The sequence below is a fragment of the Pelodiscus sinensis genome, chromosome 21, assembly GCF_052426305.1.
Source record: "Pelodiscus sinensis isolate ZL-2025 chromosome 21, ASM5242630v1, whole genome shotgun sequence".
NCBI classification, from domain to species: Eukaryota; Metazoa; Chordata; order Testudines; family Trionychidae; genus Pelodiscus; species Pelodiscus sinensis.
In genome coordinates, this window is record NC_143072.1 from 8,009,884 (window position 1) to 8,036,680 (window position 26,797).

General features: G+C 50.2%; 1 protein-coding gene across 1 annotated transcript; it reads right to left on the minus strand.

Moving 5' to 3' along the window:
• Positions 1 to 1,897: 1,897 nt before the first annotated feature.
• Positions 1,898 to 25,120, minus strand: GUSB (glucuronidase beta). Its single transcript, XM_075905099.2, has 12 exons — positions 24,885 to 25,120; positions 21,729 to 21,917; positions 20,215 to 20,396; positions 17,964 to 18,106; positions 12,660 to 12,847; positions 11,447 to 11,599; positions 10,491 to 10,669; positions 9,522 to 9,668; positions 8,392 to 8,476; positions 5,894 to 6,070; positions 4,501 to 4,636; positions 1,898 to 2,175 (listed from the first exon to the last, which is right to left on the minus strand). Exons 1-12 carry the CDS (start codon positions 25,080 to 25,082, stop codon positions 2,027 to 2,029), a joined length of 1,926 nt encoding a protein of 641 aa, XP_075761214.1. The 5' UTR covers positions 25,083 to 25,120; the 3' UTR covers positions 1,898 to 2,026.
• Positions 25,121 to 26,797: the final 1,677 nt, after the last annotated feature.

The following is a 26,797-nucleotide window of genomic DNA, read 5'->3' on the forward strand; positions in this document are numbered from 1 at the left end:
CATAAGGTATAACGGTTGAGCAGCACTGATGTGAGGATTTGCTGTTTACAGTTCTTCAAGCAACATGCAAACACCATCTTGGGTATGTTACTTTAATCACTTCCTGTTTTGTTATGCCTAAAGATCTGCTTTAACTTCACTCTGACAATGTCTAAGTATTCTAACCTGCAGTATATAGTCCCTTTTTTATTTAAGTTTGCAATGAGCTTTGGAGAACGTAAGCAGGAAATGACTCTCCTTAATATGTGTGTTTACCATATAAATCGATGTTGAACCCTTGCCATCTGTTTTGTTGGATTGAACAAATGTGTAGCTTTTTTTTACTGAAATTTCAAATCCTGTACATATTGTAGGGATCTAAGTCCTAGTTTGTAATACATGAACCATGTCAAATCTGTGTCTGTATCTTGATGTGGCTGCTGTTGGTATGTCATTCTGTCAGTGCTGAAATGGGGAAAGAAACTTAAAAAACCAATTGACATTTAGAAATTAAGGTTTTAAAATAACTTTCAAACAGTGGTAATGAGATTAATATGGTATTCAGTAAGGTACTGGATAACATTTGAGTGACTGCTTTTTAACATGGATACACTTTTTTATATTCTGAAGTGGAGTTCATTAGGAAATCTGTAAAATGAATACAATATAAACATGCCATACTCATAGTATGGGTTTTCTTTTGCAAACCAAACGATCGTTTTAGTTCTGTAGCGAGTATATATTTCCTTTTTTATCACCGCACGTGGCAGTCAGAATTGCCCTTGACTTCTAATGTGTTGTTTCAAGAGAAAAGAACACTATATACTACCGTTCAATAAATAGTGGCAACTATTTTCTTTTCTTTGTATATGGGCAGAAATTTAAGTCACCTAGGTCAGGCCATAAGGAGGAGACATTGCATAAAGGAGAATCATAAGCAATAGTATGTTTAATCATTCTGGCCAGATGATGATGATGTGCAGAAATACGGACCTTAATGCATGTCAGTTACTATCCAAAATCTACTAAGCAACCTCTGTTCAAAAACATGGATTTGGCCAGGGTGGTGCTGCTGTAGGGCTAGATTTACAATCTATCTGTAAGACACTTTTATAACTACCTCCATTCACTGTACTAGTTTTAGATTAGACACTACTGATAAGGTCTTCTATGAAGACCTAGGCGTCCTCTTACCTTCTATTCTAAAACCTTATCTCTTACTTGAAGGCTGGCACCCTGAATTTGTTACAAAGTAGATAAATCTGCATATTTTTAATTTCAACATCTTTCTGCCCAAAAAATTCAGGGTGCCACAGTATTTCGTTTTCATACCAGTGTTATGTGATAGTGCTCATGTCAGACTTGGACAAAGTTAACCTACCTACTGAGACTACTACTATGGTTTGATCTCCAAATGTGAATTAAGCTCCTCCATGTTGAAAGTCAGAGCTACAGCTCATCCTTGTAGTCCTAGTCGGGAAGTTCATACTTAGAAATAACTAGAGCAGAAATACAGATACATTTATCTATACTATAGACTGGAGTGGTAGAGTAGATGCTACTGTGGTACACTGAAACTGCCTACTATAGTACAGATTTCAAGCTAACTAGACTTTGTTGTGTACGTTTATAGTAGAACAACTCTAATAACTTAAAATACATATCTTGAGGCACCAGAAGGTAGAAGGGAAATGGTGATTCCTTCAGAACATAGCTAACAGGAAATCTATTTTCAGGAATAGCATATGAAAACACTACATCGTTAAACTCGGGAGAGTTAATTCGTGACTCTCAATCTACCTCTCTCAAATACTTAATGTTAGGTATCCACTTTACCACCTGCAAACATGCAGCCTTTTGATTACTAATTTTCTATAGATTTATTTCACTCTGCCTTGTAAATTAAATAGAACCCATGTTATGGAAATATTTTTATTTTAGAACTATTTCAGACACTTAAACTGTGCTATTTCTGTAATATTAGACTTTGGTAAAATGTAAATATTAAACAAAATATTTAATGAAAACATTAGAACTTAATACCCACTCACAAATTGTAATATTTCACTGTTGGGTGGATACAACTTGATTCATTTGCAAGTTTCCAGTATCTGTCTCTTAGAATAAATGCAGCGGCCTTTGGTTGTCGTTGCCGGGTGAAGATCCCCTTCTTGTTCCCTAAAACACGAATGACTGCTGTAGATAGAAAAATAAAACAGGTGTCTTACAAAAGACTCGCAAAAGAACGCATCTGTGTTCAGAATAAAAAACCTTTCTTGACTGACTGACTGACTCTAATCAAAGTGATAAGACTAACTCTTCAGCCAAAGGAAGGACTGTTAGTACCATCTTTTCACAACGAAGTTATAAAGAAGGAACGTTAGTAGACGACTCCCCCTACCCCCATGGAAGATGCCTATTGTACATGAAGACTGTCTAAGTGAGAGAGACTGGCATCATTAACATACATGCTTCCACAGGTTCACAGCTCTCCAATGAATTGTAAATGGCTTAAAGTGAGCCTGTGAATGAGGTGTACTATTAACTAAATCAATTTTAATTAAGCAAGCGTTTAATAGTCCATGACTAGTATAATCAGATTGCTGGCGGTGGGTGGGTTTGTGTCTGCTCTATTTCCAGAGTTAAATTTCACAGAAGAACATTACTTTGATACTCCATTAGATATTCTTCATTTGTTGCTCTTAATCCCCCCCCACCCCCCATACTGCTGTTCATGCCCTCTTGCCCAGTGTGCTGGTCCCTTGTTCAGTTTTTAGTCACACCAGTCCAAAGGACGGGTCTTCTCCATGTGGTCTCCATTTCCTCCAGGCGGTGTGTGGAGCCCAAAGCTACACTGATTTGTCATTGTAATTTTCACTCTTCCTTTTGCAGTTTCCAGTATCTTTTCCCCACTGGTCCTAATTTCTTTAGGCCCATGTCTGTCTGGTCTGTTTAGAGCCTTTTCTCTCTCATGCCGATAGATTCTCTTTATTGTGGCTGATCCTCTGCCCTTGGAACATGCAAGACTGGCTGTACACTAGTGATGGATACAGTGGCATATGACATGAACCGCTTTTACCATCATGGCATCTAGTGTGGCCATGCATAGGCTCTGTGGCAACTGAGAGCGCTACCTGCAGCGTGTGTCCTGCACCTTAAGTTTGCAAGTGTAGGTGCAGCAACCATGAAGGGAGTTACTTGCATAACATGTACCGCATCACTGAGCAGTCTGAAAGTAGAAAAGGATGGCTGAGGTTGAGTGTTTTGGGAAGGAGAGTGGAGCAGGAGGAAAGAGGAGAACTGTTGGGTGTGTCTGCAGCCTTCGCTTGCATTCTGTCCTAGTGCACCATCAGCACTTGGCATAGCATATGGCACACCTCATATCCAACCTAGCAACCGACCATCCAGCATAGGAAATGCTGCTTTGTGATTAGGTCTTAGCCATGTGCGTGACTTGGTCATGCAGAAATGTAGTCCCATCCCCCCCGCTTTAATGCAAGAATCAGACATGAACCAGTACAACACATTTCTAGAGAAACAGCAAAACCAGAATATTTCCATTTTAAGGACTTTTGCCCTAGTTTGAGCAGGAGAGTCAACAAGCCTGTGAGGGTAGTAGTCTAGCCACGGTTCAGTGAGTAACTGTAATGGAAGAGTAGAGAGATTACCTTGCTCAACATACTACTTTGTGACAAGGCTGTGCTCTCAGTCCTAAATCCTCAATGTCTCTGTGCTGTCATTGGAGAGAGAAATACAGGGACCAAGCTGTGGGAGGAGGCTACAGCGAATATTTCTGAAGTTCTTCGGGAAAAGGATGCTTGCCATGAAAGGGGGTTTTAAACACTTCAGCTGGCCACACAAGAGCTGCCAAAAGGATAGCCTCATCTGGAGTATTACAGGAAGCAAAAATGCTTGGCTGTTCGTATATAAAGAACTTGCCAGGGCGGACTGTGATCTCTTCTGCACCCACCGTCTGGCTACCGCTCAGCTTTAACCTCAGTGTTTGTGTGGGGCTTGCGGGAGAATAGTTCTATTTTGTAGCGTATCTGACCCTCACCAGCTTCCTAAAGACTGGAGCGGTTTGTTCTGTGTATACAGAGCAATGGCAATATGTCTATAACAAGACATGACAAAGCTGCTGTTGATTTCTTTACGGGGCTTATGCCCTTTTGGCAGTTCTCTGGAGAGAAAGTTTAAAAGTTTAAGGAACCTTTTGGGATAGGAGACTGTGCTAGGCATCTTTGTCTCTTTCTGAGCCAGTAGCCTAATTACTAGAGCACACTCTTTGTTCTGCCCCCAAAAAGCTTTTTATGTGGAGAAAAATGACAAGGAAACTTCTAAATAAAGGTTATGCCATATTTAACAGTCTTCGGTGCCACACAAACTAGCTACGTTTTCTACAACATCTGCTTGTAGTTAAACTTTGTACCCTCAACTCATAATGTGAAAGCTGTGGTGTCCGGGGAGAAAATACTTACCTTTCCATTTGCAGCTTAGATATATAATGGACTCTCAGCCTACCTTGCGCTGTCATAAAATCAGCAAAATTCCAGATGAGCTCCCCAATCACATATTCCTTTCTCTTTTTGTCAAATACTGAATGGTATTTCTGTAGCACAGCCTTATGGTATTCCTCGCTGAACATAAGAGGTGGGTCCTGAAACCAGGGAAGGGAAAGAAGACTCAAACATGGGACTCAGCTGGTGTCAGCAAAGGCTTGTACAGAGTTGTACAGTTATTCATTTGCTTTATACACTGCTGAAGTATAGCTATATCTATGGAACGTGGTAGTGGTTTAACAGAGGCTAGTAGTACCAAAGAAGGACAGCTAATTGAAACTGCCAGGGAAAGTTTACTAGGTTTATCTTCTATCTCTGCTGGCAGCTCCTTTTTGATTCATGAGGGAGAAACTAGCAACTAGAAACCTTTTTGATTAATTTCTGAATGTACTTCATGGCAATGGGTTGTAAAATGCTACATGTAAATGATTTCTCTGAAGCTACACAATCTAATCACCCAATAATTTTCTACCCAGCACTGTATCTTACTGTTTGCTGAATATTCTCCACAAATGCCAAAGCACTGAGAGAATATTCTAAGATGCATCTTCTGGAGGTTTGATCACAAAAGTGTAAGTCTGTGAGTTAACTGCAGCCAACTGTCAATGAGTCATCTTAAAAGGAAAACTGCAACATAGCATAAGAGCCAATTAATGATTTAGACTTTGTAAACTGGTTTATTTTAAGCAGTGTTTTAAATAAAGGACTAGCTACCACAATCAAGTGTAAAGCTTGACTGGCTTGCAAAGGGGACAAAAACCAATTAAAGGAGGCTAGTGGCCCTGCTTATGGAAATGTATTAGTGGTCTGCAGCATATACCAGTGCTTTAACATAAGGCTTGTCTCCCTTACAGCCAGGATCGATACTACATTGGTTAGTCCACAGAGTTGATTTAATGGGTCTAGTAAAGACCTGCTAAATTGATCACGGATCACTTGGATGTAGACACCAGTACTCTGCTGGAATGAGACGAGTAAGGGGAGTTGATGGGAAAGTTGTTCTCTCATCAAAGTGTAGTGTGTACCCCACTAAGCTACATCAACTTGAGTTATGCTACTAATGTAACTCGTATTGCGTAGCTTTTTCCGTACTGTAGACCTGTCGTTAAAGAGCTCATCTCCTCAGGTGCTTTCTTAACCCCATTGAAATAAAGGGCAAAATTCACTGACTTCAATGGGGCCAGTGTTTCAACAGTAGAGTCCAGTATAATTTGCATGGCAGCTGAGGAGTTTATTACCCATTGTATCTAGCATGTCTCAGACTTAAGGGGTCAGAAAACATGGGTTGGTTGCAACTGAGCCTTCCTCCCTGATAAGCACTGTGTTTCCCAAACTGGCATAGCTATGAAACTCACATTGTGAAGCCCAGCAATAGAATCTGCTCCGTATTCGCTCTGGATAATTGGCTTTTGGTAGGTTTCATACCAGTTCTCAAACTGTGTATTGAGTTGTAGTTGAATAACCTCCAGATGGCCGGAGTCGTGGTACCAGGAGAAGTAGCTATTTACGCAAATTACATCCACGTATGGAGCCTAGAGAAATAATAGAGTAATGTTTGGAAGAAATGCCAGAGTGACTTACGTATGTTCACAAGGCTACATCCCTCCCTGCTGTAGTTTCACTGACCTCGATTGTTACACGTAGGAGCAATTTGGCCCTCAGCATTTTAAAACAAAATGAGCCTGCCCAATGTTTTTTCCCCAGGGAGAAAAAAAACCAAGAGCAAACTCACTGGGTTAAGTAGTTTTCCCCATCAGCCAATGTTAATTTGGCATTTTCTTGCAGATTAACTGTCATCCTTAGGTTTGTTAGTCTTTTTGAAAGTGCAAGATGTGTGTCGGATCTGGTTGTGCATTTAAACATCCTTCTTAACTTATTTAATAACATGATGATCAACTTAGTGATCAATTACGTTGAATGGTGACTAAGTTCATGCATCAATGGTGTAATTTAAGATTTAACATTCTGCAAGTGATATGCCATTTCTACCACAAGGACAGTATGACAGGGCATTAGCCCACTGAAGATAAACAGTGCTGTTATATGTAACTTATCGAATGTTCTCTTAATATGTTTTGTAATAAAGTTCTGATACCAGAATGACAGTGTACAAGTTCTTTAACTCTCCTTTGTCTCCCTGTTTGCCTGGAGGCCTGTCATCAAGCATGTACGTATGTTCTAGCTTGTGATAGATTAGGGTAATCAACAGCAGTACTCTCCTTGCTATGTTTGAAACCGTAATCCCACTGGTTATAATCCTACACCAATGGAAGAAAAGTCATAGCTTTCTAAATGTACAGAAAGTCACACGTTTGCTGTAGGACAGCCGAGTTTATGTAGCGGAAAGGCTAGCTTACTTGGAAAAAGAAAATGAAATGTGATTTCTTGCAAGTACTTGTGAAAGTCATTCATATACCCATGTGATACGTAGTCACACACACTCATCCTCTAAACTAGACTTGATTCAAAGACTTAGTTCATTAAAAACATCACACAAAGCCTTTTCTGTTGTCCTCAATTTTCAAAGATAAGACCAGTTTTCAAACATGAGCACTTAAACCAAGCCCTTCAGTTCTGCAGGGAGGGTCTCCACAGTGGGATGTAGCTGACAGAGCCATTCATGGGCCAACTTCTCCACAACAAAAACCCCACTGCAGCGAGTCTCAGTCCAGGTCCGCTGACTCGGGATCACACTATGGGGCCTGCCATAGGGACATTTGGGCTTGGCTGGGACACCCTGTCTTTTGAGACCCTCCTCCTCTGGGTTTCAGAGCTCCAAACCCACCATCTGGACTGCTATTTTTAGCCCCAGCGTGCAAGCCCAAGATAACTGATACGGGTTCTGAAACTTGTCATGGGTGGTGTTTGCTTTTTTAGCCTTAGACTAGGGCAGTGGTCTACAACCTTTTTAAGAACTAGATCATTTTCTGAATTTAAGTGTAATCCAGGGTCTACCTCAAATCCAAATACCCTTGCCCCGCCTGAGGCCCTGCCCCTGCTCACTCCATCCTCCCTCCCCATCTCACTTGCTTTTATCAGGCTGGGGGCCGGAGTTTGGGGGGCAGGAGGGATTTGGGGCTGGGGTTTAGAATGTGAGCACTGCTTACCACAGGTGGCTTTTGGGTGGTGGTGCCCCTACCCTGGTCCTACACAACTTCCAAAGCAGCCAGCAAACTCTCCGTCCCTGCCCCCCTCTGCTCTGTGGAGATAGGGTACATAGTGGAGGGAGAGGACATCCTGACATCAGCACCCTCTCCTCTTCCTGTGTCCTGCACAGCAAGCAGAAGCCTCCAGGGGAGAGGGCCGGAGCAGCACGGCAGTGCTGAGAGGGATCGATGAAGTGCCAGTACTTGATAGTCTCCCGGCCAAACCTCTCAGGATCACCTGTCAAAGGCTCCAAGATCTAGCAGTAGCTCCCAGTCTACTGATTGATTGGTGACCACTGGACTAGGGCCTCCAGTCAAGCTTGGGCAGCGGTTAGATTATGGAAAGCGAACAGACATCTGCCCAAGAAGAACAGCAGTTTGCAATCAATGGAGATAAAACATTCTTTACTTTCTTGGGGCCCCCTCCCGTTAAGAGGTTTTATGCTGTGGCCCAAGTGAGAGGCTCAGGGGTTAATAGGCACAATAAAGAGTGAAACAACAAAACATCTGCAATAGGGATATCTAATTACACGGGGTCTGATCCCGGACCATTACAGTCATTCTACTGGGCTCTATTTTGCCTGGCATACGTGGGTCAGAGTGAAGCAAACATTCCTAGACTGGGAGAGAAGATGGTTATTCCACATGAATAAAACCTGCCCCAGCCCAGCTTTATTTAAAAAAAAAAGAAAATAAATTAAACTTACACCATGATCATGAGCGTAATTAGCATTTGACACAAAGGTTACAGGTCTGGTGGGATCAATGGCTTTAGTGTGAGCTATCACTGTCCTGTTTACAAACAGTAAAATACAAGTGTCCATCACCAAAAAGGAGAAACAGAAATCAGAGAACTCTCCCATTCACCCCACCAGTGTTTAAAGCAGCAGTGTTTAGTTCAATAGGAATGTTGAGAGTGACACTAGGCATGTCCTGGATGGCGTTTATCCCCCTCCCACAGCCCATCTACATGACATGGAAGGTCGATGCTGCCGTGGTTGATCTGGGGTTCGATTTAGCAGATGCAGCATAAACCCGCTAGATCGAACTCAAAGGACACACCCGTGGCCGCCAGTACATCTACTCACAAGGAGTAAGGGAAGCTGATGGGAGCATTTGCTCCCAGTGGCTCCCGCTGCATGGACAGGGATTTAAGACCCCAGCTATGTAATTCACATAGTTGCGTATCTTACTTCGACCTAGCTAATACTACTGGGCGGGAAAAGCTTCTGGAGAGGAGACAGTTTAGCCTGGGTGAAACACACCCATTGCTCAAATCTTGGAGAGGGGTCTCTCTCCATAAGATGACAAGCATAACTTGAAAGGAGTTGGGAGTGGAGCCAGTGTGCCTGCAGCCTCCAAAGGTGCGGCAGCCGGCCCCCGTGAGAACAAGTGAGTGGTGTTGCTCTGATAATCACAGCCCCTTCAGGGTGCAGGCCCACGCTGTGCTGGCCGCCTCCAATGAAATCCCTAAAGTTAAAGCCAGCAGAGAATTTGGATCCCGATTTTCTGGATTGAACCTTAGTCTTGAAGGAATCTCTCATTCCAAACGGATTCCTGATGGCTCCAGACTTAGCTCAGAGAATGCTGCTGCGGGGCATTCAACTCAATGTGCAAACAGTGTATGTGCTGGGGAAATATGTGGCAGTGAGTACACAAGAACATTTATACAAATTCCTCAACTTCACAAAAACTCTGAACTAGCTTAAGGGATCTTACTGCTAGATTCCTGAAGAGCTGCCAGCCTTCCCACTGCAACAGTGTCTTACCTGAAAATGTACGAGGCACGTCCCTTGCTACCGAGTCTCCATATCCACGCACAAGAACACACACTTACTTAAAGTAGTAAGCTGCTGGGGTTAGCTCTGAGGCTGGTTCATTGGCTACAGACCACATCACAACCGAGGGCCTGTTCTTATCCCGCCGGATCAGCTCTTCCATCACCGTGAGATGGTGGGCCAGCGATTTATTACCAAAGTTCTCCCTCAGAGACAAAAGAAATGAGAGCAGATCAGTAAAACGCTAAAGAAAACTCACCTCACATCCATCACTGATGCTAACAATCTAGTGATCTTGAAGCAATAGGGACTGAAATCCCTAAGTCATTCTGCTCCAGAAATGAAGTTGATCCTGTATCTCTAGATGGGGATCACTGTGGTTCTGCAAGTAGTTGGCTTGTTAGATGTTCTAGCAAAACAAGTTTCACTTCACACATCCCTCACACTGCGAACCGTCACCCTCTTCTCACGAGCCAAAGCCTCTTTCAACTTACTGCTTAAAATTCACACTTTTTTATTCCAAACAAGAGCTTTTGAGCCAAATTTCCTCCCACACCCCCACACATTGTGGTAAGACATAGTTCACCTTTGCAATGTATTTGGCATACAAGTATCCTATGCCCTGTTCCAGCCAAAGGCTGCAGGGTACTTTAGGAATGCAAGTCGGTCCCATCTAAAGCGATCTGGCTGGGTTGATTTAGTTGGAATTGGTCCTGCCTTGGGCAGGGGGCTGGACCTCTTCCAGTCCTAGGATTCTAGGATTATGTTAACCATGTTGAGAAACTGCCCTGCTGTTGCCTGGTCCCTCACACCAGAGCGTATGGCCAGAGCCAGCCTTGTCATGGGTTGGTTCCGAAGTGGCAGTCACCACACGTTCAGCTGAGGTCAGCAGGGGCTGTGGATGCTCCCCACACCTGACAAGCCATGTCCCCAGACAGGGGCCCTGCACAGTACCCAGCACCGCTGGGGCTCAGGACATAGCAGGGAGAAAGACCAAGCGTGGCGAGAGCTTCCAAGCGATTCCTTACTGATCTCGCATCCCCACGGCTGGACACTCGTCGATCACCACGATGCCGTACGCGTCACACAGATCCATGATCTCCTCTGCATAGGGGTAGTGGCTAGTGCGGAAGGAGTTGGCCCCAAGCCACCGCAGTAGGTTGAAATCCTTCACAATCAGTGACCAGTCCAGGCCTTTGCCGCGGATCTGGGGGAAGCAGGCAGGACAAGCAGGGGTGAATAAGAATTCGGGAATACTTTCCCGCACACTTGCACCTTCCAGAGCAGGGTCTCAAAGTGCACTCAGTTGCTTCCCAAGGGCTGCCGTGTGTTACACCTCTGGGATCCCGGCTGGTGCCATCTGCTCCCTGCTCATTTCCCCTGGGTAGAGGGCCATGATCAGGCGTGCCGAGGTTCCATCCGAGTGGACACCACGAGAGCCTTTCTGCTTCAAATGCTAAAATAGTTATCGGTCAGAGCGAGTTTTAAAAGGCTCCTGCAGAGCTGAAAGGCTCCAGGTTTATGCAAAGCAGCCTGAGATGGGAGAGGGACTAGAGGCTGGAAAAGTCATTACTGGTCATTGGAAGCCAGCTTTGCTGGTTCCACGGGATCAGGTGAGAGCCAGGCAAAGCAACAGGTTTTGCAGCTGCGTAGCCTCAAACTAGAGTGTGTGCCTAAGTTTCCCCCCTGTAAAATGGGGATAATACTTCCCGCCCTTTCTTTGGCTTGTCTATTTAGCTGGGATGCTCTTTAGGACAAGGAACAGCTCTCAATAGGCATCTCCGCATCTAGCGCAACAGGGCCCTGGTCTCATCTGGGGGCTTCTGTTTGTCTCGCACGAGGGTGTGAACAGCCTGGATGTCTCAGTCCTCAGTGCTATTGCAGCTGCACATGTGCATGTGGGCAAGGGGCCGGCGGTTTCAGCAGATTACGGTGGGGCTACCGCGAGGGGCTTCCCACGCCTCACCCCCTTCTGTGCTCTTACGTCAGCATCCTCGTGCTTGTTGACGCCATGGAAGTAGAAGGGCTGTCCGTTGATGAGGAACTGGCTGCGGGTGACATGTACGGTGCGGATCCCGACGGGGAGCGTGTACAAATCTTCCAGCGACTCCCCGCCCGCCTGTGCCAACAGCGTCACCTGCAGCCCCACAGAAACCAGCCTCCATGTTAGCCCCGTGAGCCCAGAGGATACGCTCAGTTCTACCTCCCGCTCAGCCCCACGCACGCAGCCCTGCCCCCACGGGCCATGGGCCCCCAACCATTTCACAGCTGCGCCAGCCCCGTCTCTGAGCTCTCCTAGGCTGGCTGCTCCCAGCTGGTTCTGTCACACTCCCAACCTGCCCTCCTGGTGCCACCACCTCACCGCTTGGTCTGAGGAAGGCTCAAGCCAGGGAAAGTGGCCCCAGTAGGAGCCCAGGCTAGGGGAGGCAAGCTGGCTGGCTTGGGACTTGCTCCTTCCAAGAGCTTGGACCTGACACCCAGCCCCACAGCCAGAACCCTCCATCTGGTACCAGAATGCTCCTCTTCCCAGTGCCCAAGCCAAAGACTGGAATTTAGCCGCTCTGAGGCCGCAAGCACCTGGGTCTTTGCAAACTGGCTGGGGTTAATGGATCTAATCGCCAAACCCCACATCTCATTTAAATCCCCAGCCAGGCAGAGGAGAGACAGACAGACAGACAGACAGCTCGTCTCTGCCACGATCACAAGCCAAAAATGAAAGTGTATTGCTCACTGCAGTTGTTAAATGTGTGCAGCGGGTGGATCCAGGTGGATTATTTATCCCCTCTCTTTCTCCCCGCGAGGTCTCCCTCTCTGTCCTTGTCAGGTTCTTGTCCAGATCTTGCTGAAGTCCGTGGAAAGACGACTTCCCTGGACTTCAGTAAAAGATGGACCAGGCCCTTCGACAAGACAGCAGTGATGATCACAAGCACTGGGGTAAGATTGGGAAGCCAATGGCCTGGCATTCCCTCCCCACACACCCCGTCCTCTCGTTCCAAGTGGCCTGACTTTCTGCTTAGTAAGCCAAGAGGTTAGCAAAATGGGATGAGCAGCTCAGGAATGGGCAGGAAGAAAAACGTGAGCAGGAGCCTTTGGCTTGGAGGGTTAAGGAAGACGGGCTTCATTGTGCCCAGGGATTCAGTAATCCCAGGAGGGGAATGAAACGCGAGACAGGCAAAACGAAATAAATGAGATGTTACCTCCAAGTAATAAAGGTATCCAGGGTTTTCGTGCATCAGATAAGGCCACCAAAGCTTTGGATCCACTACTTTCAACTCTCCGACTGTTCCATTTCCCGTAGCAACTACTTTCCCCTCTTTCTCACGGAGAGACAGCGACAAGGAGTAGTGGGTGCTGCCGGCCACCAACACCTGATACCGCACCACACCTACCCCAAAGGAGAGCACGGAGCAAGTTGGAGACGTGTTTCTTGGGGACTCCATCTCTACACACCAAGTCAGCAGTGCTGGGTCCTGCATCACTGACGAGCTACCCGCGGGGTTCCCAGTTATTAATGCACATTCGTTGGAGTTACCCAGATCGTTCCTGCCCTGTCAAAGCCTTGGCTTGGAAGCTGTGTCCTTGAGAGCAACACCCTGCGTTAGTCACTCTCTCACCCACCTTACTGTCTAGGGCAGCGGGCTGCACGTTTTTTCTCACGACCCAGTTGAAAAAAATTGTTGATGCCGCGACCCAACATAATTAGAGTGTAGGCTCTAGGGTGGGGCTGAGGATGGAGCTTTGGGGTGTAGGTAGGGGCTCTGGCTTTGGGGGAGGAAGAGATCAGGGCAGGAGGGGCTTACCTTGAGCGACTCCCGGTCAGCGGTGGGCTAAGGCAGCTTCCGACCTCTCCTGGCACCGCTGACCATGCTGCCCTCTAGAGGCAGCCAATGGGAGTATGGAGCCTGCACGTGGGGCAGCGCATGGAGCCCTGTGCGCTCCCCGCCACCGAATCTGGGCCTGCTGCTGGCAGTTTCTGGGCTGCAGCACGGTCTGCGGTGCCAGGACAAGTACAAATCTGCCTTAGCCCCCCTCTGGTCACTTGATCCCCCTCAGCAACGAGCCCCAGTGTTGGACACGCCACAGCCCAGCCCTGGGCCGCGACCTGTCATTGGGAAAGCGCCGGCCTGGGGCTTGTGGGGACAGTTCGGCCCCTCAGCCTGGCCCCGGTTATGCAGCTTCACGTCCAGTCCAAAGGGCGGGCGGAAACGTGGCTGCGTGAAATGAGGCTGGCGGGGGTCAGGCCAGCGCCCGCGGGAATGGTGTCCGCATGGATCACTTTTGCTAAAGCTGCCCCGTTGCTCAGTAGAGAGGCCAAGCCCTGAGTGCAGAGTCTCACCCAAGCCAAAGCTCAGGCACCCGGCCAGGGTGGTACTGGCGGAGCCGGTACTGCCCCCGTCCCTGCTGACTGTCTCCCGGGCAGGCTGTTAGCACAGTGCCCCTCTCTCTCTCTCTCTCTCCCTCTCTCCCTCCCTCCCTCCCTCCCTCTCCTTGGAGCTGGCTGCCCAAGGCTACTGTTCCCAGCCCAGCACGGTAAGTTTGCAGCGCACCACGCAATGGCTCATTCGGCAGGAGCCCGGGGTGACAGTCTAAGGGCACAGTCCCAGAAGGGCCAGGGTCTCACCCTTGGGGCATGCGATGGAACAGGGAGCTGTCGGATAGCGGGAGGGGGCTGGCGAGGGAACGCTCCTGGGGACGTTCCAAGTACAGCCAATGGAAAGGGTGGTCGGCAGGAGCAGGCAGCTGAGACAAAGGGAGACTGGTAGGCAAAGCCAGGGATGCGTATCGGGGGATTTGGCAAGCACAGTGAGCCAGGAACGCGCAGGCCTAGGGCGCGGAAAAGGAGAAGCTGACGTTTACCCAGCAGGCAATGCGGGGGCCCAGCGCAGCGTAAAGCTAAGAGGGATAGTGCGTCAGGCTATCACAAAACCAAACATGGAAAGTAATTGGCTGCTGCCCTGCTGCTTAAGACAGTGGAAATCCATGTCCAATTTATTGTAGTCAGGTCCCACAGCTCTCAGAACCGGGGTGGGGGGAAATAATGACACAGCACCCACCCTGGCTTAGTGTCCGCACCTGCCCCAGGGAAGCGACACAGAAAAACACGTCTCTGAGCAGCTGCCCCCAATTTAACACACAGGGAAAACGAATGACACATCACAAGTGACAGCTCTAAACAGAGAGGCCCGTGCACGTGCAAAATGAAATGATCAAACAAGCAAAAATCCCTCCCCTTCCCCAGACCGTTATCTGCCTTTGGAGGTGACTTCTCGAAGGGTGTGTCCACACTGCACTGCTATTTCGACATAACAATGCGAGCGTCTACACAGCCCTTCTGTTATTTCATAAGAATGGATGGCTTATTGGGATTGGTTCTGCCTTGGGCAGGGGGCTGGACTTGATGACCTCGAGGTCTCTTCCAGCTCTAGGATTCTATTCCAAAATCTGTCAACCTCATTCTGCGAGAAATAACGCCTTTTCCGAAATAGCTATTTCCAAATAAGCTCTCACCAGGGCCATTCTAAGTTATTCCTCCCCGGTGCCTCCTGGGGATCTAAATGGAGGTAGCATGTCCACATTAGGGAAGGCTGCCTTGAACTCATTTTGAGCAGTGTAGACATGCTATTTTGGAATAACTATCCCGGAATAGCTTCTTTCAAAATAAGGGTGTGTCTAGACTACTGAGTTTTGTCGACAAAAGTGGACTTTTGTCGACAAAACTATACCAGCGTCTACACTACCGCTGAGTTCTGTCAACATAACGTCGACAGAACTCAGCAGTTTTGTCGACGCTGGTAAACCTCATTTTACGAGGCATAACGCCTTCTGTCGACAGAGTTCTGTCGACAGAAGGTGTTATTGCCTGTAGGGTTGCGTCCAGACTACAGGGTTCTGTCGACAAAGCAGCTTGCTTTGTCGACAGAACTCAATGTGTCTGGACGCTCTTTGTCGACAGAAGTTTTGTCGACAGATACTGTCGACAAAACTTCTGTCGACAAAACACGGTAGTCTAGACGTACCCTAAGCGTGCAGTGTAGATATACCCTAAGGGATATGAGCCGCTTTAGCTGGATTTTGATATTCTTTGTGTACCTAGAAGATGACAGCCATCGGACAGGGCTTTAAAGCTGATGGCAATTGCAGGCACTCTGTCTATATACACTAATGAGTCCCCTCTGATACTGGGCTTGTCTGTGTCTGATTATCCATTTTGAACATGGCGTTGACTGTCTTTGCCTTTTTACCTCCCTGTTGAACTAAAATTCCAAGGGGTCGCGACACTTGATGGTTCTCTAGTCACAGGGAAGCGACTGCCCAGAAGAACCAGCCTGCACTTACTGAGCACTGGGTCACCTGGTGGGGGGACCTGGCTGATTTGACAAGGCTGATGAGAGGGTCACACGGTGAAGGGGCTGACGGTTATGGACGAAAGGCTCTCTGTGGCCTGGGGGAATAGGAGAGGAAGGGGACACTCGCTGCAGCAGACGGAGAGAAGTTCCGTCATTTGAAGAAGAAGCTATCAGGGGAGAAGGATCCAGGATCCTCCCAGGGCACGGACCGAGCCCAAAGGAGCGATGAGGAAACCGAGTTGGGAAATGGGGGTGTTTTTCGTCTGACTGTGTCTTTGTCAGTCCAAACTCAGAGGGAGCGGTTAGAATTCCCTTCTGCACAGCCTGTGCGTTACATGCGTCAATCTCACCTGTCCCTGAAGCGGGAAGTGGTACCACAGAGCTCCTGGGCAGGTGGTCTAGGAAGGGCACGATTATGCCAGTGGGCAACCTGGCGGAGCCTGCTACACTCAGGGCTTAGGCCGCTGGACTGTCCTTGGCGTGTCAGTGCTCAGGAAGGGGTGGGGGTCAGGCTCTGCACCCAGCAGTGCGCCTAGAAAAGCAGAGGCAGCGTGCAAGCGCTGCTCAGACTTGGGAGCATTAGCAGCACACAGGTTCCAGCCTGGGAAGTGCCCAACTAGGGCCCTGCAAAGCACTTGAGGAGCTTGAATCCGAACCATTTTCAATCCACGATCCCAAAGGGAGCCAGCGGGGGGCTTGTCAGGTTCCCCCTTAACCCAGGATGCACAAAGCGGAGGTGTATGCAGAGCCACTAGGAGGACAGCAACGGTCCAGCCCGGGCTTAGGGCCCTGGTCGGAAGATTCTAGAGACCAGCGTTCAATTCCCGGCTTTCCACAGATCACCTGTGTGACCTGGCTTAGGCCTCAGCTCCCCACCTAGAAAACAGGCATGAGGGCCCTAGCTTGGAAGGGTGAACGCAGTACGGACTGTGAGTGCTCAGGGCTGAGTGAAAAGGGCCCCATGCCGGGCACCGGGCAGTATCTGAGATGCGTGTGCAGAAGGATTTGTATGGGCCATAACGTGTGTGTGTTGCGGTTCAGAAAATTCCCGTGTGGAGTTCGTGCGGCTCATGAAATCTCCATTAGCACTGGTGCCTAGGCCAGTCAAAGCAGGATTGGTCCTTACACCAAATTCCACCTCAACCTCAGGGAGCCGTTCCCTAGACGAGATCAATGGCTCTCGACTTTTACAGACAACGAGGCCCTTTAGGCGTCTGGTTTGCCTTGTTTCATCTCACTTAAAAACTACCTGCTTACGAAACCAGATCTAAAGATACAGGTGTCACAGCACACGGTTACTGGACAACGGCCGACTTTCTCATTACTACCACAGAATTATGCAAGACACTTGAACCTCCATACTCCTGGTGTCCCTAATCAACATTCCAGCTGGGGGAATGGGAGCACAGCAACACGCTTCTCTTCCTGCTTTCCCCCGCCATTTCCATAGCGGCAGTGCGTGCGTGTGCGTGTGTTTGTGTGTGTGTGTGTGTGCGCGCGCGTGCTGGGGTGCGACACGTGTGCCCCCACAAGCAGGGCACCAAGTAAGCACCCCACTTCCATATTCCACATGTCCAGACTCCGCAACATCCTCCTTGGCCTGGAAAATTCTTCAATTCAGCATGCCCTGTTTCCTGGGGTTTCTGGATTCAAGAGGTTCAAGGGAATATTTTGTACTTCCATTTCTGGGTACCTGAAGCCTGAGCCTCACTGCCCCGGGCCCAAGCCACAGCCCCACCACCTAGGGCTGAACCATGTCACTTAGATTTGTGAGGGCCCCTATGGCATACTGTCCTGAGCAACTGCCCTGGTTGCTACCCTAATTTCTTCTCTGCACTTGTCCCCTGGGGATTGTGCATCCCAGTTAAGAGACACTGAAGTAGGCAAGTATCTAGATGAGTTGATGGACCCTCTACGAGATCTCTGAATCCCCCGGGTGAGAACCCCTGGCCTAGCTTGTCAGTCAAGTTCCTACTTTCATTTTTTTAACCCCCCGATGCAGGTCTTCGAAGAGCTTTGCTCAAATGAGTGCACACGGCTGCAGACATAAACCTGATCTGTTCAACCTACCCAAAAGTTCCCCAGCAGGAAGCTTTCCCGTTGCCACCTTTCATCTCCCCTGGTGGATAGGAAGAGAGTTGCCTAGACACCTACCAATATTCCCTGTCCAGGCTGTAGTCACAGTGATGTCATCTATGTAGACCGTGGGGGTTGTATACAGCACGACCGGACGGTGAATTCCAGCGTAGTTAAAGAAATCAAACTTTGTGTTCTGAACAAAATAGCCCTTGGGATACCTGTGCGAGGGAGGGGAAAGAATTACGTTCTGTTTCACAAGAACTAAAAAGCACAGTAAAAGCGGTAGTGACCCGCTATTAAAATGGTCTCGAAATGGACCCCATCGTCTCTCCCCCCAAACACATGGACAAGAGTGATCGGGAATATAGCGTACGTGGATGTGAAAGCCTCTGACAAGATCCCAAACCACAGACTCATAAGGAAGGTAGGCAGTCGTGGGAGAAGAGGGAAGGTCCAGTCATTGGTTAAAAAACAGGAACCATTCAATATACAACATAACTCATGACAGTGGAATCAAAACTAACTGCAGAGAGTTCCAAAGGGGTCTCACCAAACTGGGTGACTGGATAACAAAATGGCAAATGAAATCAATGTTGATAAATGTAAAGTACAGGCAGTCCCCGACGTACGTCGGATCCGCAGTTACGAACGCGGCTTTTCTCGCCCCAGAGGACACGGACTGCGGGACCTCGCGGTCCCGCCGCCCGTGTACTCCGGGGCGAGAAAAGCTGCTCCGCGTCTCCCTGGTCTGCAGACCAGGAAGACGCGGAGCAAAGCCACAGAGGGGCTCGGGCAGCCGGGCCAGCAGCACCCCAACTGCTCTGCCCCAGGCGTCCCCAAGTTAGCCGCTGCTGAAACTGACCAGCGGCTGACTACAGGAAGCCCGAGGCAGAGTTGCTCTGCCCCAGGCTTCCTGGAATCAGCCGCTGATCAGTTTCAGCAGCAGCTGACTTGGGGACGCCTGGGTTTCTTAAGTTGAATCTGTATGTAAGTCAGAACTGGCGTCCAGATTCAGCCGCAGTTTAAACTGATCAGTTTCAGCAGCGGCTGACACCAGTTCCGACTTACATACAGATTCAACTTAAGAACAAACCTACAGTCCTTATCTTGTACGTAACCCGGGGACTGCCTGTAATGCACATTGGAAAACAAGAATCTCAACTATACACAGAAAATGATGGCATCTAAATTAGCAGTTATCACTCAAGAAAAGAGTCACTGTGTAGAATTCTTTGAGAATATCTGCTCAATGTGCAGCTGCTGTCAAAAAAAACTAAAGGCGCCATTAGGAAAGGAATAGAACATATAGAAATTATAATGCCACCAGTTACATTCATGCTACACCCACACCTTGAGGACTGCATGCAGTTTTGGTCACTTCACCTTAAAAAAGATAGAATAGAAGAGGAAAAAGTACAGAGAAGGGCAACAAAATTGATTAGGGGTGTGAAAGAGCATTCATAGGTGGAGATAAAAAGACAGACTATTCATCAGAGAAAAGAGATAAAGAAGGGGATATGATATAGGTCTAGAAAATCACAAATGGTTTGGGGGAAATGAGTGAGAAAGTGCTTTGTACTCCTTAACATCACACAAAAACCAGGGGTCACCCAATTAAATGAATGGGCAGCAGGATTAAACCAAACATAAGGAAGTACTTCTTCACACAATGTAGTGTCAACCTGTGGAACTCCTTGCCAGGGGTAGTTGTGAAGGTCAAAAGTTTAACTGGGTTCAGAAAAGGAGGTAAGTTCATGGAGGACAGGACTATCGGTGACTATTAGCCAAGCTGGGCAGGAAGGCAACCCCATGCACCGGATACCCCTAAAGTTCTGAGAGCACAAAGCTGGGAGTGGCTAGGCACAGATCACTCAATGCATTGCCCTGTTCTACTCGTTCCACCTGAGGCCTCTGCCAGCGGCCACTGTCGGAAGGCAGGATACTGCCTAGGCAGACCATTGCCAGGACCCAGTATGGCCGTTCTTATGTTCCAGCTGATTTGCTGGTGACACTACAGTGAGATTAGCATGGCCTAGTTATACACTAATTACTTGGATCCTGCAACATGCTGAATGAGGCCAGGGGAGCTGACAGCCTCCATAGGCCCCTGGGCAAGATAGATGGGGCCAGCTCCATGCTCCAGGGAGGGGCAGGGATGGGACAGCCAGGCTCAGAGCCAGACAGAGCATGTGGCTCTCCCGTGGCATTTAAAGGGCCCTGCACCCCTTCGCAAAGCCCCCCGCCCCCGCCCGGCAGCCGGCCCCGAATGGAGACACCTTGGCGTTTAGTTTCCATCGCTGCTCTGGCAGCAATTGAGGGAACTCACTTAGACTCGTCCGCCAGGAACTGAATGGCGCCGGGAGGCAGGGTGTGAGGCGTGAGGGTGTTGTTGAGAGCAACGGTGATGCGGCACAGGGCCCCAGGGCCAGCCTGCACAATCCTGCTTATGTCGGCTTCGAAGGGCAGGTGGCCCCCTTCATGCTCCGTCACCTGCACTCCATTGACCCACTGCAAAAGAAGAAACGGGGGGCAGAGAGGCAGCCCGGACTCTCCCTCCCAGGGCCCACGCTGGCAGCTTTCGGGCACCTCCTCCTCATGGGTCGTCACAAAGCCCATGTCACCTTCATAGGAGACTTCTCTGGGCCCTCAGTAGCTGGGGTCTTTCAGCCCTGGCAAACGGCAACACTTCCTAGAATCCTAGGACTGGAAGGGACCTCGAGAGTCATCGAGTCCAGTCCCCTGCCCCCATGGCAGGACCAAATACTGTCTAGACCATCTCTGACAGACATTTATCTAACCTGCTCTTAAATATCTCCAGAGATGGGGATTCCACAAGCTCCCTTCAGCTACTAGCTCTGATGCCAGAGGCTCCATGAAGCTAGCGCTGGAAAAAGGTCAGCGGGGCTATGTTCTGAGCTCCCCACGCCTTGGACTCCCACTTCGTGGCTCGGTTCCACGTCCTGTTTGCAGCCACCGAGAAGCTGCAGCTGGACTCGCAAAGGGAAAACCGGCCGCGTGCTGACGGAGCAGGAGGCCAGTGTACAGACCGACACCACTATCCCTCTGTCCATGCGCAGGGTTTCCCCTGAGCGACGTTACGCCGGCCTGGACCCCTCCCGCAGACCGGGCAGTCGACGGGAGAGCCTCTCCTGCCGACGTAGCTGCCAGCTCTTGGGGCGGTGGCTTAGCTCCGACAACAGGAGCCTCTCCCACCAGTGCAGGAGCCGCTTCACGACAGGGCTACAGCACGGCAGAGCTTTTAGCGCAGGCCATGGGTCCTGAGCTAGGAACGTGGGGGTGCTGCTGCACCCCTTGGCTTGAAGTGGTTTCTATTATGAACTGGGTTCAGTGCTTGGCTCAGTGGCTCTCAGCACCCCCACCATAACACTGTGGGCATGTCTACACCAGAAGGGCTGGAACCAGGTCCACTGACAAGAGGGGTGGCAAAGGGGCCCCAGCGATTCAAAAGGGCCCTGAGTTCCCGGACGCTGTTGATGCTACTGCAGCAGTGGGGGCGGTCGGAGGCCCGGGCCTGTTGCATTGCTGCCGGAGCCCTGCACAGTGCGCTCCGGGTGAGGGCTGCCTGGGGGAGGGTGTGGCATGTGCAGAGGGCTGGCTGGCTGCCCCAACCGGCGCACAGCCAGCCCTGCCCCCACCTTGCCAGGCAAGTCTGCCAGCCCCCCTGGCTGGAACAACCTGTTGCCAGACACATTATGCTGCCACATGCTTCTATAACACAGGGGGTGGGGTAACCTAGGGCAGCCGTTACTGTGGGTGTTTTGAGAGCCTCTGAGCTGGGCTGAATGCACGTCCACTTGCTCGCCGGGCCACCGTACTTACGACTATGGTGTAGTAATGTGCACTGCCCACCCGCAGCACGACTCGGGTGGTGAGGGCATTCAGCAGCCAGCTCCGGGGAAGCAGCACCTCTCTCTCATACCAAACCCAGCCAACATATTGCCGCAGATTGGGATCCTGAGTCAGCTCGTTGAAGCTGGCCGGTACCGGCATGTCGATCACAGGCCCACTCTGGCAGGAGCAAGGGAGACAGAGGGTGAAACGGTTTGCGTGGGGCTGAAAAGGGGTGGTGTTCGATAGCCGCGTAACGACAGGCTGGTGTGCCACAGAGCAAAACGTTTCACTGGCACATCCATGGGGGCCAGATTCTGATGTTGGCCAGGGGCTGTAAATTCACCGGGAGTTTCAGTCCCTTCACTCTCTGCCTGGTCGTTTGGGTTGGAACAGACCCCGAAAAAATTCAAAGGGAATTTCCTCTCTCATATTGCACCAGGCTGCCCAGACCCCTAGGCCACAGCCTCATGACAACAGGCAAATCAGGTCTGCATTTGGGGTTCCATTCATGCCACACGTTCCCCATGTGGTTCTAATCCCCCCCCCACTCACTGATGGCAAACACTGAGCTGCATACGTAGTGAAGAGATCAGTTTCTGCTCCATCACGCCCAGTTCCCCCAGCTACTTTCCCAAAGGGCTTACACGCATCCGCTACTGGGCAGGAAACGGGAAGGGCCATTAGTTGGTGTTGTTTCTAGCAAAAGGGAGCAGCAGCCCTAAGGGGACATTTGGACCCCACCATCACAGAAGTCTTTTAGGTACTCTTGTGGCTTCCCTTCCCATTGCATTTATCCCGAGAGAGAATTCTTATTAGCCATATTTTACAGATGGGGACCAGGGACTAAGGGCCAGCTTTTCAAAGGTATTTGGTGCCTTAAGTTGCAGGGGAGAAAGGGGGGGCGCGAAGATTGATTTTCAAAAGCACTAAGCAGGTTAATTTCCATGGGAGTTAGGTACCTAACCTGGTTCTGTGCCTTTTGAAAATTCCTTTGGCTGTATCTTTAGGCACCTAAATACCCTTAAAAATGTGACCCTAAGTGTCCTGCCTGATGTTACCCAGGAAAACTGTGAAGCAGGGAACTGACTTCACATCCCCTGGGACTAACACCCTGACCACAGGAACATCCTTGCTCACAAATAATGTCAGACAGTTAAACACAGTCTCTTCAGGCAGCATTATTATGGCTACCAAGAATTTGGGCTGTTTGGGGCCAGATCTTCAACAGGTAAACTGATGTCATCCCATTGAGTTTGCACCGGAAGACAATCCAGCCCTTTGTTTTCTGAACATTAGGTAACTTTTCTATAGCTATGGAATGCGACCGATTCAGTGGGGTTTTCAGCAATAGAGTCTGTCTCAGCTGTGTGTGTGTTCTGCACATTGTAATCACTTGAATAGTGTGAATCCATTGCAAACTTCTATGAGAAAATAACCATTATGAAGGCTTATTTTTTAAATTAATATAAAACATTAAAAAAACCTGATAAACCCCAATCCTGCCATCTGCTCTATGCTGATGATCTCTTAGAAGGTCTTTGACTGTAAGCTTTATGGGTTATGTTATTTCTATACATCTAGCACAATGGAGCCCCAATCTTGATTGATGACCATTTTATAAATATTAAAAGACTCTTAAATATTCAAAATAATTGCATGCCTTTTAAAAAGTTTAGCCCTCCCCCCAAAATCACCACATTACACTACTTTAGCTTCCTGTATTTGTAATTATTCTGACATAGATCCAACATTTACTATACACCATTTCTTTCAGTTGCAATAGATTCTATATTTACTCAGTGATATTTTTTGTATTGGCTTCTTGCTAGAATCATTCAGTTTCCTGAATTTTACAATACTGAGCATGCAGATCCACTGTTTAACAAATTATATTAATTTCTGAAGCACTAGGATTGCTTTAATCTGTACAATCATCATGTTCTCTACAGTTCAATCAAACATTCACACGCTTTCCAAGTTTCCTGCTTCAAGCCCTTGCCAATGAAATGGGGAGACCATAAAAGGCTGCTCCATTTTCTTGATTGATATTTGGAAAACCTTGTGAAGATGACAAGCACTACTCGAATGCTCCACATTATTCATGCAATGCAGGGAGCAAACAGTGATCGATTTGCCTCAAGTTAAATAGAAAAGGGGAAGCTAAAATCACACGTCCAGAGCACAGGAAAAGAACCGTTAAGTTGTGCTACAGAAAGACACCCCACCCCCATTTTCCTTTCCTCTCGAATACAGATTTCACATGCATTCCTCTGTTTTGGGAGGAAGTAAGTGCAGATCAGGATGGAAACCGGTAGGAAGAAGAGCAACTGGAGGAAAGGGGCTCTTTTCCCCTCCTTGTCTCATTCTGATATTTATGATGCTCACCTTCCTGCTTTTCATTAGAGCTGGGCCTTTGATCCAAATCTCAAAGCTCTGTTTTCTCCCTGATTCTACACCCCTCGACTTGGTGTTCCCATCTGTCTCATCAGAGTGATGGGCTCATAGGTTAATGGAGGGATGATAGGAGTTACTATAGAGAACTTTCTGGGAGTCTTGCCCACATGCTCAGGGTTTAGCTGATCGCCATATTTGGGGTCGGGAAGGAATTTTCCTCCAGGGTAGATTGGCAGAGACCCTAGAGCTTTTTCGCCTTCCTCTGCAGCATGGGGTACAGACCACAGCTGGAGGATTCTCTGCATGTTGGGGCCTTCAAAGTATTTGAGGGCTTCAATATCTGAGATATGGGTCAGAGGATTATTCTAGAAGGGGGTGGGTGAGATTCTGTGGCCTGCACTGTGCAGGGGGTCAGACTAGATGATCATAATGGTCCCTTCTGACCTTAAAGTCTATGAGACTAGATCCAAAGTCAGGGTGGGGTTCTGGTTTGGGCCCCAAGCCCTGGCGACCCAGGTGTTATCTCACCCACAGCACGACACAGTGGAGACTCTCGGTTCCACCTGTGCTGGCACGAGGGCACCCTCGAGGCGAAGTGGTTTCCACTATATTCAGAGTTGAGTGTGGTTCAATAGCTCTCAGCACCCCCACTACAAAAATTGCTCCAGCGCCCCGATGACCCTGTGGTAGCCCAGGCCAGCTGCAGACCCCCTCTTCGCCATTCCTGCCCCGGCTGTGGCCCCTCCATACCTGCCGCAGGGGCTGCCGGTACCACTGCTGCACAAAGCCCTGGTCCCGCCGCTCGGAGAAATCAGCCCTGAAGCTCCAGATGCCGTTTAGCTCCTTCAGCTCCCTGGAGGCGGACTCCCGGGGGGAGAGCATCCCCCCGCTCAGCGCGAGCGCCCGGCCGCAGAGCAGCAGCGCGCCCAGGACACCGCGCAGAGCCATGCTGCAGTCTGCGGGGTGCCCCGCCAGGGTCAGCTGACTGCGCGGAGCCAGGGGCGCTCACGTGACCGGCGGCTGGAGGCACTGGCAGCCATCTTGCTTACGGGCTTGCCAGGCTGTGAGGGACCCACGTGCGCCGCGTGCTGGTGTCAGCTGGTCGGAATTGCCCGCCCCTGCCTCGCAGAGCAGGGATGGGAGCAGCAGCATCCTTCTTGCGCGGGATGTCCCCGGGTACCAACCCCGAGGGGCTGGGGACTTGGCTGCCCCCACGTCGCAGCAGCTGCCCCTGGGGTGGGGGGGAGCAGCAGCCCCTGCGGGGGTGGGGAGCAGCCCCTGGGGGGGGGAGCAGCAGCCCCTGGGGGGCATGGGGAGCAGCAGCCCCTGCGGGGGTGGGGAGCAGCCCCTGGGGGGGGGGGGAGCAGCAGCCCCGGGGGCGGGGGGGGGTGGGAGCTGGGGGGGTGGGGAGCAGCCCCTGGGGGGGGGGGTTGGGAGCAGCAGCCCCTGGGAGGGGGGTGGGGAGCAGCAGCCCCTGGGGGGGCATGGGGAGCAGCAGCCCCTGCGGGGGCATGGGGAGCAGCCCCTCGCTAGGGGTGCCAGGAGTAGAAGCCCGGCAGGCTGCTGGGTCTTGCCCAGGGGCTCAGGGTCTAGCTGATGGCCATGTTTGGGGTGGGGAGGGAACTCCCCGGTCAGATGGACAGACCCTGGGGGGGTTTGCCTTCCTTCGCAACATGGGAGCAGGTGTAAATGGTGGGGTCTCTGTAACTTGACAGCTTTAAATAATGACTAGGGGGCTGCACGCTACCCTCGCTCACCCTCTGGCCGGGGGGAGAGAGCAGGAGGAGGCTGTGGGTGCGGGGTCTTGGTGGAAGGGGGCTGGGGGTGGAAGGTCTTGGCAGGGTGATGAGTGAGGGGGTTGGAGGTGTGGGGCCTCAGGGTGGGGGTACGAGTGAACAGGCTGGGGTTGGGGGTCTCAGATTGGGGGGTACAAGTGAACAGGCTGGGGGTGCAGGGTCTCAGGGTGGGGGGTACGAGTGAACAGGCTGGAGGTGCAGGGTCTCAGGGTGGGGGGTACGAGTGAACAGGCTGGGGGGGGGTGAGTGAACAGGCTGGAGGTGCAGGGTCTCAGGGTGGGGGGTACGAGTGAACAGGCTGGAACAGGCTGGAGGTGCAGGGTCTCAGGGTGGGGGGTACGAGTGAACAGGCTGGGGGTGCGGGGTGTCAGGGTGGGGGTTACAAGTGAACAGGATGGGGGTGCAGGGTCTCAGGATGGGGGTTACAAGTGAACAGGCTGGGGGTGCGGGGTATCAGGGTGGGGGTTACGAGTGAACAGGCTGGGGGTGCGGGGTGTCAGGGTGGAGGGTACGAGTGAACAGGCTGGGGGTGCGGGGTGTCAGGGTGGGGGTTACGAGTGAACAGGCTGGGGGTGCGGGGTGTCAGGGTGGAGGGTACGAGTGAACAGGCTGGGGGTGCGGGGTGTCAGGGTGGAGGGTACGAGTGAACAGGCTGGGGGTGCGGGGTGTCAGGGTGGGGGTTACGAGTGAACAGGCTGGGGGTGCGGGGTGTCAGGGTGGAGGGTACGAGTGAACAGGCTGGGGGTGCGGGGTGTCAGGGTGGGGGTTACGAGTGAACAGGCTGGGGGTGCGGGGTGTCAGGGTGGGGGGTACGAGTGAACAGGCTGGGGGTGCGGGGTGTCAGGGTGGAGGGTATGAGTGAACAGG

Coding starts and splice junctions, on each gene's coding strand:
- GUSB (XM_075905099.2), bottom strand. CDS start 25,082: ATGGCTCTGCGCGGTGTCCTGGGCGCGCTGCTGCTCTGCGGCCGGGCG. Junction 20,397..21,728: donor CACATTACTACACCATAGTC/GTAAGTACGGTG, acceptor CTTCTTTTGCAG/TGGGTCAATGGAGTGCAGGT. Junction 4,637..5,893: donor CTATTGCTGGGCTTCACAAT/GTGAGTTTCATA, acceptor CCCTGGTTTCAG/GACCCACCTCTTATGTTCAG.